Consider the following 13,098-nt stretch of genomic DNA (forward strand, 5'->3'; position numbering starts at 1 on the left):
GTGGCTCATGCCTGTAACCCTAGCTACTCAGGAGGCTGAGATCTGAGGATTAAGTTTCAAAACCAGCCTGGCATAAAAGGACCTGAGACTCTTATCTCCAATTAACCTCTAGAAAATGGGAAGTGGGGCTTGGCTCAAGGGTAGGGAGGTAGCCTCGAGCTGAAGAGCTCAGGGACAATACCCAGGCCCAGGGTTAGGATAGTAGCCTTGAGCTGAAGAGATCAGGGACAGTGCCCAGGATGAGTTCAAGCCCTATGATCCACAAAAAATAAGGTAAAAGAAGCTGCAGTTGTAGGCTGCCCTCCGTGGGGGTTGTGCAGCTCAAACTACCCTGCCATGGGACCTTGTTGGCCAAAGTGAACCACTGAAAGCTGCTGAGGAAAAAACTTCCTATAAGAAAAACTAAGGGGGGAGTAGGGGGGAGGAGAAGTGGGAGAAAAACATGAGAAGGGGTATCAGTGTTCAAGAAGAAATGTACCCACTACCTGACAAATGAAACTGTAACCCCTCTATACATCTCCCTGGCAATAAAATACAATTTAAAAAGAAAAAAGAAAAAGAAAAACTAAATGAGGGAGATAAAAATTGAGATTATGGGGGAAGCTGTTTAAATGGTCCAGGCAAGAGGTAAGCCGGCGGGAGGCAATCCAAAGCAAAAAGGAATAAAAATGAGGACACACTGGAAAAAAAAGTTCTGGCAGAAACATAAAGGAGGACTTGACACCTCATCAAATTATCCCTCTGCATTCAAGGCTCTCTATCATTTATCTCAATGACATTTCCATGCATTCATTAAACATGGCTACATGCATCACTTTGCTACTTGGTTTTAAGTTCTTGTAGCCAACAATGACCTCTACATTTTCCTTTACTGATTTGCCTGTGTACAAATCTGACCTGTCCTTGAAGGCTTGAGTGATCTTTTCCTTTGAAACTTCCTGACTCTCTTCCAGCTAGAATTAACCTCTCCTTTAAAAAAAATGCTGGTGTTTTATGTTAGGATCTGTGCTTACAATACTGGTGCTCTACTCTTTGAGCCACAACCCCAGCCCAACCTCTTATTCTCTTACAACATGTGTGAATGTCTGGCCATCCCAATCTGTATGTACCTTTCACAAGTCAAGAATGAAGTTTACAAGCCTGATGTTGCTGTCATGACTTCCACAAAAATGGCAAGTATTTATAGATTTCTATTCTGACCACTAAACTGTGGGTTTCCTAAAAATATAGCCTTTCTAATTCATGTTCTGTATGCTTCCATTTGGGAGTTATTAGATAATGAGACAGGATTCTGACAGTGGTTGCACTGTAGATCTTGCCTAGATGTCAGAGTGGTCTATCAAAGATCTTGTTTTAAAGCTGGGCGTAGTGGCTCACACCTATAATCCTAGCTACTTAGGAAGCTGAGATCTGTGGTCACGGTTCAACCAGAAGTGGCGCTGTGACTCAAGTGATAGCCTTCAGCTGAAGAGCTCAGAGACAATGCCCAGGCCCAGAGTTCAAGCCCTATGACGCAAAAAAAAATCTTGTTTTGTTACACTTGTTACCTGTGCAACATTTGAATTTTACTGGCAGTGAATCACTAAGTTATAGTTGCTAGGGTTACTATTAATATTGTAGTGATTCTTAAGCATGTCATTCAGACTTTGAAAAACAGAATGTATATTTTAAGCTTTGTAGATCTTAAAAGAAGTTCCCTTGTAACAAGTATGGGCATGTATTATCATTGTCATGTGTCAAATCATTTATGCTATAAAAATTAACCTTTGTTTAAAGAAGAAAAGGGTAGAGTCAGGTGCTGGTGGCTTATACCTTTAACCCTAGCTACTCAGGAGGCTGAAGATTACAATTCAAAGAGAGCCCAGGAAGGAAAGTCTGTGATTCTTATCTCCAATTAGCCAGCAAAAAGTCAGAACTAGATGTGTAGTTCAAGTGGTAGAGGACTAGCCTCAAGTGAAAAAGCTAAGCAAGAGTGAAGCCCTGAGTTGAAACTCTAGTACTGACAGAAGTAAACAAAACACATAAATCTGTCTTTTCTGAATTGTTGAGTGATGTGCCACTATAATATACTGTGCATTTAGAATGGAAATTTAGTATCTTAAGTATAGAGTAATAAGTTTAACCAAAAACAGTAGCAATTTATAACTGTTTCCTACAAAGTTCTTAAAAGCTACACATGCCAGTACAATGACTTTGAGTGTAGGAATCCAGATTTCTACATACTTGGCTATTTTAAATGGCAAAATGTGCCACTGTGGCAAATTGTGCTGACATTTTTCATAATGAAATGAGCTACTATTTTTTTTTGCCAGTCCTGGGCTTGAACTCAGGGCCTGAGCACTGTCCTTGGACTTTCTCAAGGCCAGAGCTCTACCACTTGAGCCTCAGCACCACTTCCAGCTTTTTTCTATGTATGTGGTACTGAGGAATCGAACCTGGGTCTTCGTGCATGCTAGGCAAGCACTCTACCACTAGGCTAAACTCCCGACGAGCTACTAATTTTATAGTAGATGTCATTTAAACTACTGGAGAGGCTAACACTGGAGGATCACAATTCAAAAGAAGCCTGGGCAAGAAAGTCCTTGAGACTCTTATCTCCAATTAATCACCAAAACAAGCTGAAAATGGAGTTGTGACTCAAGTAGTAGAGCACTTTCCTTGAGAAAAAAGCTCGGGACAATGCCCAGGCCTTGAATTCAAGCCACATGATAGAGAAAAAAATCCATGTAAAATAAAAGTTGTACAGTGTTGTTGTTTTGTCAGTCATGGGGCTTGAACTCTGGGCCTGGACACTGTCCCTGAGCTCTTCAGCTCAAGGCTACCACACTATCCCTTGAGTCACAGCGCCACTTCCGGTTTTCTAGTGGTTCACTGGAGATAAGAGTCTCACGGACTTTAGTATCTGGGCTGACTTTGAACCTCCATCCTGAGATCTTAGCCTCCTGTGTATCTAGGATTACAGGTGTGTGAGTCACAACGCCTGGCTAGTTTTTTTGTTGTTGTTTTTTGCCTTAAACTCATTATTCTTCTGCATAATTACAGAAGTATAGCACCTTTGCTGGCCATGTCTACTCTCTAATATTTCAAATGTTAAGATGTTTCCCCATCCTTAAATACAGTGACCTGATTGAAAAGCAGTACTTGCTTTTACCTAACTATACAATAGCTCATAGTTTGCAAACTTGCTGGTCATTCAATATTTTTCTTCAACTGTCACTCTCTACTATTCATCCATCCTATTTTCTATAATATATACAGACATACATCCACTTACCAAAAATTATAAAGCTGCTGTATGCTAGTGGCTCACAACTATATTCCTAGCTACTCAGGAGGCTAAGATCTAAGAATCATGGTTCAAAGTCAACCAGGTAGGAAAGTCAATATGAGACTCTTTTCTCCAATTAACTACCAAAAAGCCAGAATTGGAGCAATAAAAAAAGAAGCTTAATGACAGTGCCCAGACCCTGAGGTTCAAGTCCCAGGACTAGCACAAAAAAAAAAATGTCTAAAGCTAGTCATTGTTTCTGAGAAAGTGCAAATAAAAGTCCTTAGTAATTAATTTATGCTAGCAAGAAGTAGAATAAGTAGGATCTTCTGTTTAGGGTTCAGCTTTTGATATAAGCATGAACAAAAAACCTCAAAGCAGCATTGCAACTAAGTGTGATTTAATAAAGTAGTATATGAACTTACCTATTGTGTAGATATAGTAAGTTGTCAACCCTTCGATCCTCAAGAGGATTGGTTCCAGGACCCACTAAGGATGCTTATCTGCCTTTTATGAACTACTGTAATATTTGTCTATGACTCATACATATCTTGTGTTCTTTAACTCATCAACATGGCATAATTAATGCTACTGCTTAGGGATTAATGACAAGAACAACAGTCTATCGTGTTTATCGGAAATGCAATTATTGGGGGGTGTTGAGGATCAAACATAGGGCCTTACACATACTAGACAAGAACTCTACCAGTAAGCCGCACTCCTTTCCCTTCTTCGTTTAGTATCTTTGTGATCCAAGGTTACTTAAATCGATAGAATCAGGATCTACAGAAACAACATGTAGTATATGTACTACATAAACAATACATAAACTGGGCAATGGTGGCTCACATCTGTTATCCCATCTACTCAAGGAGGCTAATATTTGAGGATTGTGGGTTGAAGCCAGCCTGGGCAAGAAAGTTTATAGGACTCTTATCTCTAATTTACCACCAGAAAACGAAAGTGATGCTGTGGCTCAAGTGGCACAGTGCTAGCCTTGAGCAAAACAAACAAAAACAAAAATGAAAACAAAATAAAACCCTCATATCTGTAATTCTAGCTACTCAGGAGGCTAAAATCTGAGGATTGTAGTTCAAACTCAGTGTGGTCGGGCTGGGAGTTTGGCCTAGTGGTAGAATGTTTGCCTAGCATGCATGAAACCCTGGGTTCGATTCCTCAGTACCACATACATACAAAAAAGCTAGAAATGGTGCTATGGCTCAAGTGGTAGAGCTCTAGCCTTGAGAAAGCCCAAGGACAGCACTAAAGTCCTGAGTTCAAGCCCCAGGACTGGCAAAAACAAAACAACAACAAACCCACCGTGGTCATGAAAGGAAAGCTGTGAAATGCTATCTCCAATTTACCATCAGAAAACCAGAAGTGGCACTGTGGCTTAAGTGGTAAAGCAGTAGCCTTGAGCTGAAAAGCTCAGGGACAATGCCTAGGCCCAGAGTTTAAGCCCCGCAAGTGACAAAAAAAAACCCTCCAGGACAGTACCCAAGCCCTGCATTCACGCCCCACAATGGACCAAAAAACTCATAATATATATATACTATGTATAATATGGATACATAGTATACTACACACAGTATATATGGTATAGTTATATACGAGACATGGAATATATGTATGTATATGTAATATACATACATACATAGTGTATATATATAGTATATATAATGTACATATGTATACTATGTATAGTGTACTATATTGACTATGTTAGTGGTTATTATCAATACCACCATTACAAAAATATTAGCAACAAATGGCTTAAAATATAGTAGACAAAAATGAGCGCTGTCTAGCCAATACTAAAGAAAAAGGTCAGCCAAGTGTGGTGGCCCATGCCTGTAATCCTAGCTACTCAGAAGGCTGAGATCTGAGGATCAAAGTTCAAAGCGAGCCCATGCACTAAAGACTGAGACTCTTATCTTCAATTAACCACTAGAAAACCAGAAGTGGCACGTGCCTCAAGGGGGTAGGGCAATATCCTCGAGCTGAAAAGCTCAGGGATAGCACACAGCCCCAAAACCGACAAAAAAATGAAAAAGAAAAAGATCCATCACAGGATTTACTTATTTATGCAGAGATTACACAAATAGTTTTCTGGTTTTTATGTAAATTAATTCTTACTCCTACCATAGCATCTATATAAATGATAGTGGCCATTCTTGGTGATTATTAATTCAAGAGTCTAGCCCAGAGACCACCAAGTAGACTGAAAGATAACTAGGGCCATGGGACTATCCTTATAATTCAGTTGTATTGAAACAAAAATAAATATAGTCCCCATAAAGACACATCACCATTTAGACTTTCCAATATGATTCTCAGAGAATGACCCTAACTTTGGAAATATGTGTTACTCACCGTGGCAAAGACAAAGTCAAGATACTTAATGATGCTGTTGTTCAGTCTAAGTTGAGCTGTTTGAGGATGACAACTGCCAGTGAAGTTAGTTACATTGGGGTTGATATTAATAATGAAAGGACTCTGTAAGGGGAAAAGAGTGAGAGAAGAGAGAGATAAGCTATAAATTGCAACACAAATAAATACTATCTATTCCGAAGGCTGAGATCCGAGGTTGGTAGTTTGAAGGCAGCTTAGGGAGGAAAGTCCCTGAGAAATTTATCTTCTAATTAACCACCAAAAAGTCAAAAGTAGAGCCGTGTCTCAAGTGGTAGAGTACTATTCCCCAGCAAAAAGACAAAAAAAAATCTTCAGGGACAGTGCCCAGGCCTAAGTTCAAGCCCCCAAACTAGAACTAAAAGAAAAACAAAAAGAAGGACTGGCAGCATGGCCTAGTGGTAGATGTTTGTCTAGCATGTACAAAGACCTGGGTTTGATTCCTTAGTACCTTTCAGAAAAAGCTAGAAGTGATTTCTGTGACTCAAATGATGGAATGTTAGCTTTGAGAAAGCCCAAAGTCAATGCCCAGGCCCTGAGTTCAAACCTCAGGACTGGCAAAAAAAAAGGAAAGGAAAACAAAAAGACAATAGAGCCTAGCACTGGTGGTTTATGCCTAAAATCCTAGCTACGCAGGAGGCTGAAATATGAGGATTGCCATTCGAAGCCAGACCAGGTAGGACAGGCCATAAGACTCTTGGCTTCAATTAATCACACAAATAAAGCTACAAGTAGAGCTGTGGCTCAAGGGGTAGAACATTAGCCTTGAGTAAAAAAACTCAGGGACAGAATCCAGTCCCTGAGTTCAGTCCTCTACTGGAAGAAAATAAAAAGCAACAGAAAGCATTATATTCGAATTAAAGACCAACTCTGGTTCAGAACAAAATCTGTTTGTATACTTAAATCATGATGTCTTTACTTTCAAACAAACTTGGCATAGGTCTTCAAGCTGAGTCATACAACTTAAACAATGACAAAAACAAGAGGGAAGCTTCCTCAGTAATGAGCCAAATGAAAACACATATTTTTACAGAGCATGAGAGCCATCTGTCTATTTTCAATCATAGGATTGTAGAACTGGTATTTATTTATTGGCACTCCCTCTAGAGCCCCAGTGGAAAACTGCATCTGGAAGAGCCATGGAGTAATTGAGCCTGTCTGTGATATGAGTCATCAACTAACTGGAAAAACAAATAGCTACACTGTTCTGCACATCAACCCACGGCGTGTTTTCACAACCAACTGTGAAGGAGCTAGTCTTGTTGAGATATTTGGCAAGGCTGGGATGATGAGATCCACAGTATTTAGAGGAAAATTTTAAAGGACTTGGGCAGATAGTGAGGGTTGAGATAGGCTGGGCACTGGTAGTTCATGCCTGTAATCCTAGCTACTTAAGAGGCTGAGATCTGAGGATCACAATTCAAAGCCAGTCTGGGCACAAAAGTCACTGAGACTCTTACCTCCAATTAACCTCTAAAAAACTAGAAGTGGAGCTGCGGCTCCAGGGGTAGGGCGATAGCCTTGAACTGAAGAACTCAGTGACAGAGCCCAGGCACAGGGTTCAAGCCCCATGACCATGACACACACACACACACACACACACACACACACACACACACACACACACACACACACACACACACAAAATAGACTGTATACATAAACTGACAGGCGGAACTGCTCTGTAAAACTATTTAAAGAAATGATACTATTAAAACTTATTACTGGGCTGCAAGTGTAGATTGCTTGCCTAGCATATATAAGGCCCTGGGTTCAATTCCTCAGTTCCACATACTTAGATAAAGCCAGAAGTGGCGCCGTGGCTTATGTGGTAGAACACTAGCCTTGAGAAAAAAGTGTCCAAGGATAGTGCCCAGGCCGAGTTCAAGCTCCAGGACTGGCAAAAAGAATTTGTTTTATTACTAAAAAATTTAAAAGTGGCTGGGTACCAGTGGCTCATGCCTATAATCCTAGCTACTCAGGAAGCTCAGTTCTAAGGATTTTGCTCCAAAATCAGCCTGGGCAGGAAAGTCTGTGAAAATCTTAACTCTAGTGAACCATCTAAAAGGTGGAAATAAAGCTGTGGCTCAAGTAGTATAATGCTAGCCTTGAGCAAAAGACGTTCAGGAGCAAAAGAAGTTCAGGAACAGCATCCAGGCCCTGAGTTCAAGCCCCAGAACCAGCACAAAAAAATAAAAATAAATACAGAGCTGGGTGATGGTGGCTCACACTTGTTATCCTAGCTAATCAGGAGCCTGAGACCTGAGGATTGAGGTTTGAAGCTAGCATGAGCAGGAAGGTTTATAAGTCTCATATCTCCAGTTAACCATCAAAAAGTCAGAAATGATACTGTGGTTCAAGTGGTAGAATGTCTGCCTAGCATACACAAAGATCTGGGTTTGATTCCTCGATACCACATACATAGAAAAAGCTGGAAGTGGTGCTGTGGCTCACGTGGTAGAGTGCTAGCCTTGAGAAAGCCCAAGGACAGTGCTCAGGCCCTGAGTAAAAGCCCCATGACTGGCAAAAAAAAAGAGTATGATGCCTTGAGTTCAAGGTTGAACACCAGCCTCCCCCACCAAGAAAAGCCAGAAGCTGGTGGCTCATGCCTGTAATCCTAGCTAATGACACAGGTTAACATCAGAGGATCATGATTTGAAGCCAGCCCTGGCAGGAAAGTCTGTGAGACTATTATCTTCAATTAACCACCTGAAACCAGAAGTGGAGCTATGGCTCAAATTGGTAGAGGGCTAGCCTTGAGCAAAAAGTCAGGCATAGAAGAAAACAAGAAAGAAAGAGAAAAAAAGAACCACAAGCAGTACAATTTTAAAAAGAGAAACCTCTTGTTTCCATTTCTTAGACTTCATTTCAATAAGCATCATTTTATATGAGCAATGCACATGGCTATTGAGTCCTTATGAACCTCTCCTAAGAATATCCTCCTTTGGTGTCATTGTGTCAATGTTTACAGTCCTGTTTCATTAATCATATCCAAGTGTAATTTTTTGTCTTTTACGATCAAGTATGTTTGCTTATAGATTTATAGTCACATTCCAATGTAAGTTTATCTGACGTTGGGGGAAGTGAAGGGAAAGCACAGAAACAATGGGACAGAGAGTGAACTAATTTAGTAGTGATACTCACAGACACTGTGTTGAAAATGAACTATACAACTTACAAGGGAGGAGGTTCAGAGGGGGAAAAACCTGGGTGAAAATGAAGAAGGGAGTAACACTGTTCAAAAAGAAATGTACACATTCCCTGACTTATGTAAATGTAACCACTCTGCACATCACCTTTACAGTAATGTTTAGATAATAATAATATTCATAATACTAAAAATACTAATAACACTCAGGGACAGTGTCCAGGCTTTAAGTCCTACGACCAAGAAAAGCAAAACAACTTTTAAAATGCTAAAAACATTCATATTTACTCATTTAAGAAAAAAACAGATGACCATACCTTGTCTTGAGTGATGTTCAGTTGCAGCCCCATGGTAGCCAGTAGACAAGTGCCATTGACATTAGTAATGGTATAGTTTCCCACCGCTGGGTTTCCCTTTGGAGTAGGCATTGTAGGAGATGGCACAGTGGTGTGAATGATGATGGGTGCTATTGTTGTGGAAATTTTATCTTCATCACATAAAAATTCTAAAACAACCAAGGACAAAATAAATGGAGGTGGTCTTTTTCTTAATTCATGAGGCCAGGGAAGAGGAAAATGGTACAAAATAGTTCTCATAGTTAGAAATCCAAGAGAGTTAATGAGGAGAAAGGTACAGCTTGTTGGTGCATAGCCTTGTAATCTCTACAAATCCTGTCACAGCAGATAAACTTAAGATATATCCATGGGGTTGCAAGAGAATGATGGAAAGAGCGATATGGATCAAGATGCATTGTACTCATCACTGACATGTTGAATTGCACAATTAAAGATTAAAAAATAATAATAAAAATTGCCGAGCACCTGTGGCTTATGTCTATAATCCTAGCTACTCTTCTAGAAGGCTGAGATCTGAGGATTGCAGTTTGAAGCCAGCCCAGGCAAGAAAATACAAGTCCATGAGACTCTTATCTCAAATTAACCACTAGAAAACTGGAAGTGGTGCTGTGGCTCAAAGTGGCAGAGCACTAGCCTTGAGCTGAAGAACTCAGGGACAGCACCTAGGCACAGAGTTCAAGCCCCACAACTGACAAAAAAATTGAAATTAAAATTAAAAAGTCACATCCAACGGTTTTAGCTACAAATACAGGGTTACACACTCATCTCTTCCAGACTCATCAATGCCATTATTACCAAAGATCTCATCTGCCTCCAATTCAAAAATCAGAAGTAATCTGAAAATAGTTAATCCCTACCAAGTGTACCTACTATAAAACACTGTTTTCTAGAAAATACGCTTAGAAACCACCATGGTCATGGTGCATCTTGCCTGTAATCCTATCTATTCAGGAGGTGGAGACTGGGAGGATCTCACTTCAAGGCCAGTGTCACCAAGCAGTTTTATGAGATTCAATCTCAACTAATAAAAAGTTGGGTACCCAGCTATGCAGGAAGCATAATTAGGAGGTCAAGGTCCAAGCCAGCTTGGGGAAAAAAAGAGACTCTATCTGAAAAGTAACACAATCAAAAAGAGTTACAGGTATGACTCAAGACGTAATGCTCCTGCCAAACAAGTACCAAACCTTGAGTTCAAATCCCAGTACCACCAAAAAAGAATCATTAAAGGATTTTTAAAACAAATGATCCTTTTGGTTCATATTACTTCTATAGCAAATCACAGGCATTTCAGCTCAGGCTGGAAAATTCATGAAGCTAATATCTCCAATTAAACACCCAAAAAACCAGTAGTAGAGATGTGACTAAAGTGGTAGAGTATTAACTTGAGCATAAAAGCTCAGGGACAATGCCCAAGCCCTGAGTTCTTCAAGCTCAAGGACTAGCACAAAAAAAACCACCCTAAAATACATACATTTATTTAAAAAAACAGTTTGATAATGACCTCGATGAATGCTACCTGGTATGCTCTACCCTTAAAGTAAGATCCAAGTATAGAAATATATACTTTAAGTACTCACCATTTTTGCTCTTTTTGCCAAAAGGTTGTACAAGAATATCCCAATATCGCTCCTGAACTTCATCAACTGGTACAGTTAATACACTATTACACCTGAAGTTGTCATTTAATGGAACTTTGATTGTCACAGGGTGATCAACAGTCACACTTCCTATAAAACAAGAATAACAATGGTTGTTTCCAAGAAAAGAGAAAAAAAATTACAAATAGAAATGTTTGTGAGGAGGGGGTGGGGGGAGAGAAATGGGGACAAAAACATGAGAAGGGGTATCAACGTTTGTGAAGTAATGCACCTACTATCTGGCGAATTTAATGTAACCCTTCTATTAATTACAATAAAAAATTATACCAAAAAAATCTATTCACGGAAAATGTAATCATCAGCTTGCTTAAGATAAAGGGTATTGCCAGGCAGTGGTGGCTCATGCCTATAATCCTAACTAATTAGGAGGCTGAGATTGATTGAGGTTTTAAGTCCAATCAGAAAAGTCCCTGTGAGACTCATATCTCCAATGAACTACAATTAACTACTGAAAAATAAAACTAGAAGTGGATCTGTGGCTCAAACTGGTAGAGAACTGCCTTGAACAAATGAGCTCAGACAGAACCCAAGCTCCAAGTTCAAGCCACATGACTGACAAAAAAAGGCAGTGCGGGGACAATGCGACTCTCCAGACTATCCCTGTAATCCTAGCTACTCAGGAGGAGGCTAAGACTTGAGGATCCATGTTTGAAGTCAGCCCAGGCAGGAAAGTCTGTAAGACTCTTCAATAAGCTACCAAAAACCTGGAAATAGATGTATGCCTCAAGTGGTAGAGTGTTAACCTTGAGAGAAAAATAAAAAGTTCAGGAAAAGTATCTCAGCACTGAGTTCAAGCCCAAGGACCAGCAAAGATAGATAGATAGATAGATAGATAGATAGATAGATAGATAGATAGATAGATAGAATAAAGAATAAAGAGGGCTAAGGAGAAGAGCTGTTATTTTAGTTTTTCTGTCCTATCATGTCAGACTAAATCTCCCTCATTTACCATTGTACCTTGAATATTCTTCTTTTCAGAAATGCCTCTGAAGCTGACACCTGGTCTTATAGTCCATCCGCTTTCATATGAATCCTGTTTTGTTTCACCATTCTCTCACTTACAAAACTTCAAAATGGTTCCCTTTTGCCTATTCCCTCAATCTAAATGTTGTCCTTGGCTTCAGTCCCTTATAATTCAGTCACGTGGTATTTGGCCAACTTTCATTTCTTTTCCATTGTACACACAATGTTGCAATTTTCATCAGGCAACTGTCCAATTACTACTGCCCATACTCTGCTTCCCCCTGGTGGAAACATCCTAGTCAAATTCCACCATTTACATGGTTTTAGCTCAGGCCCCACTTCTTAAGCAGGCTTTCTCATCCCTGTCACACACTGGCCTTATCTTTCGCTAACTCCTGATCAGAACCACTAAGGGAGGACACTTTTAACGCAGGCAGGGACCCACAGATAGGATCAGGGGATATGACTCACACCCACTCCTACCCACTTCATCTTGTTAGAAAAAATGTACACACTAATCCCTCAAACCAAATCAGACTGAATTCCATGTTTTCAAATTTCTCCACATAACTTGGGGACAAAATTTAGCTTGGTCTCAACTTGTTTTCTAAGCTTCTTAATGTTTTATTTCATAAATTAATATGTATCTATGATATATAAACCCTTAGCCTAATTTTGATTATGTTCTAAAAACTAAGTGCCAGTGATTGTATATAGAGATTTCCATCTTGAACACTTGTTTGTTAAACATGTCATTTGAAATATGATGTAAAAATCAATGTTAATAAATTCTTTAATAAAAAAGTGAAAAATTATGAGTTATTTTTCACTCACCCCAATTCTCAAAGACAATGCAGGACATAAAGATACATATCTAAGATACCCAATAACAACTTTTGCTTCAGTCATCTGCTCAAACTAACAGATTAGTAAAAAAAGAAAACTTTAAGTTTCAGTCTGTCCTGTCTCCGAAATATAATGTGCTCCTCATTTATTTCTTGGTTTATAAATTATGATCTTTTCCTATTTGTACGTCAAATGATTATTAATCCACAAGTCTTGGTAACTAATGCTAAATTACTACAAAAAAGCAATTTAATCTAATGTCATTGGAGGGGGAGGAGGGAGAGGATTATCTCCTTAAGAAAATTGCAAGTGGCTCATGCCTGTAATTCTAGCTGCTCAGGAGGCTAAGATCTGAGGTTGGCAGTTCACAGCCAGCCTGGGCACTAAAGAGACTCTTATCTCCAATTAATTGCTAAAAAAACAAACAAAAACAAAAAGAAAACTGGGGGT

General features: G+C 39.5%; 1 protein-coding gene across 3 annotated transcripts in view; it reads right to left on the reverse strand.

The window, feature by feature from the left end:
- The window catches only part of Lamp2 (lysosome associated membrane protein 2), a 51,577-nt gene that overhangs the window by 16,774 nt on the left and 21,705 nt on the right, over positions 1–13,098 (reverse strand). For all 3 annotated transcript variants that reach the window (XM_090326461.1, XM_090326462.1, XM_090326463.1), the window contains exons 4-6: positions 10,759–10,908; positions 9,143–9,330; positions 5,642–5,764 (exon numbers count right to left, since the gene is read on the reverse strand). In XM_090326461.1, coding sequence (XP_090182587.1) covers positions 5,642–5,764; positions 9,143–9,330; positions 10,759–10,908 — 461 coding nt within the window. The remainder of the gene's footprint in view (positions 1–5,641; positions 5,765–9,142; positions 9,331–10,758; positions 10,909–13,098) is intronic.

Source organism: Megascapheus bottae, chromosome X, assembly GCF_031878675.1.
Source record: "Megascapheus bottae isolate mThoBot1 chromosome X, mThoBot2.hap1, whole genome shotgun sequence".
Taxonomy (NCBI): domain Eukaryota; kingdom Metazoa; phylum Chordata; class Mammalia; order Rodentia; family Geomyidae; genus Megascapheus; species Megascapheus bottae.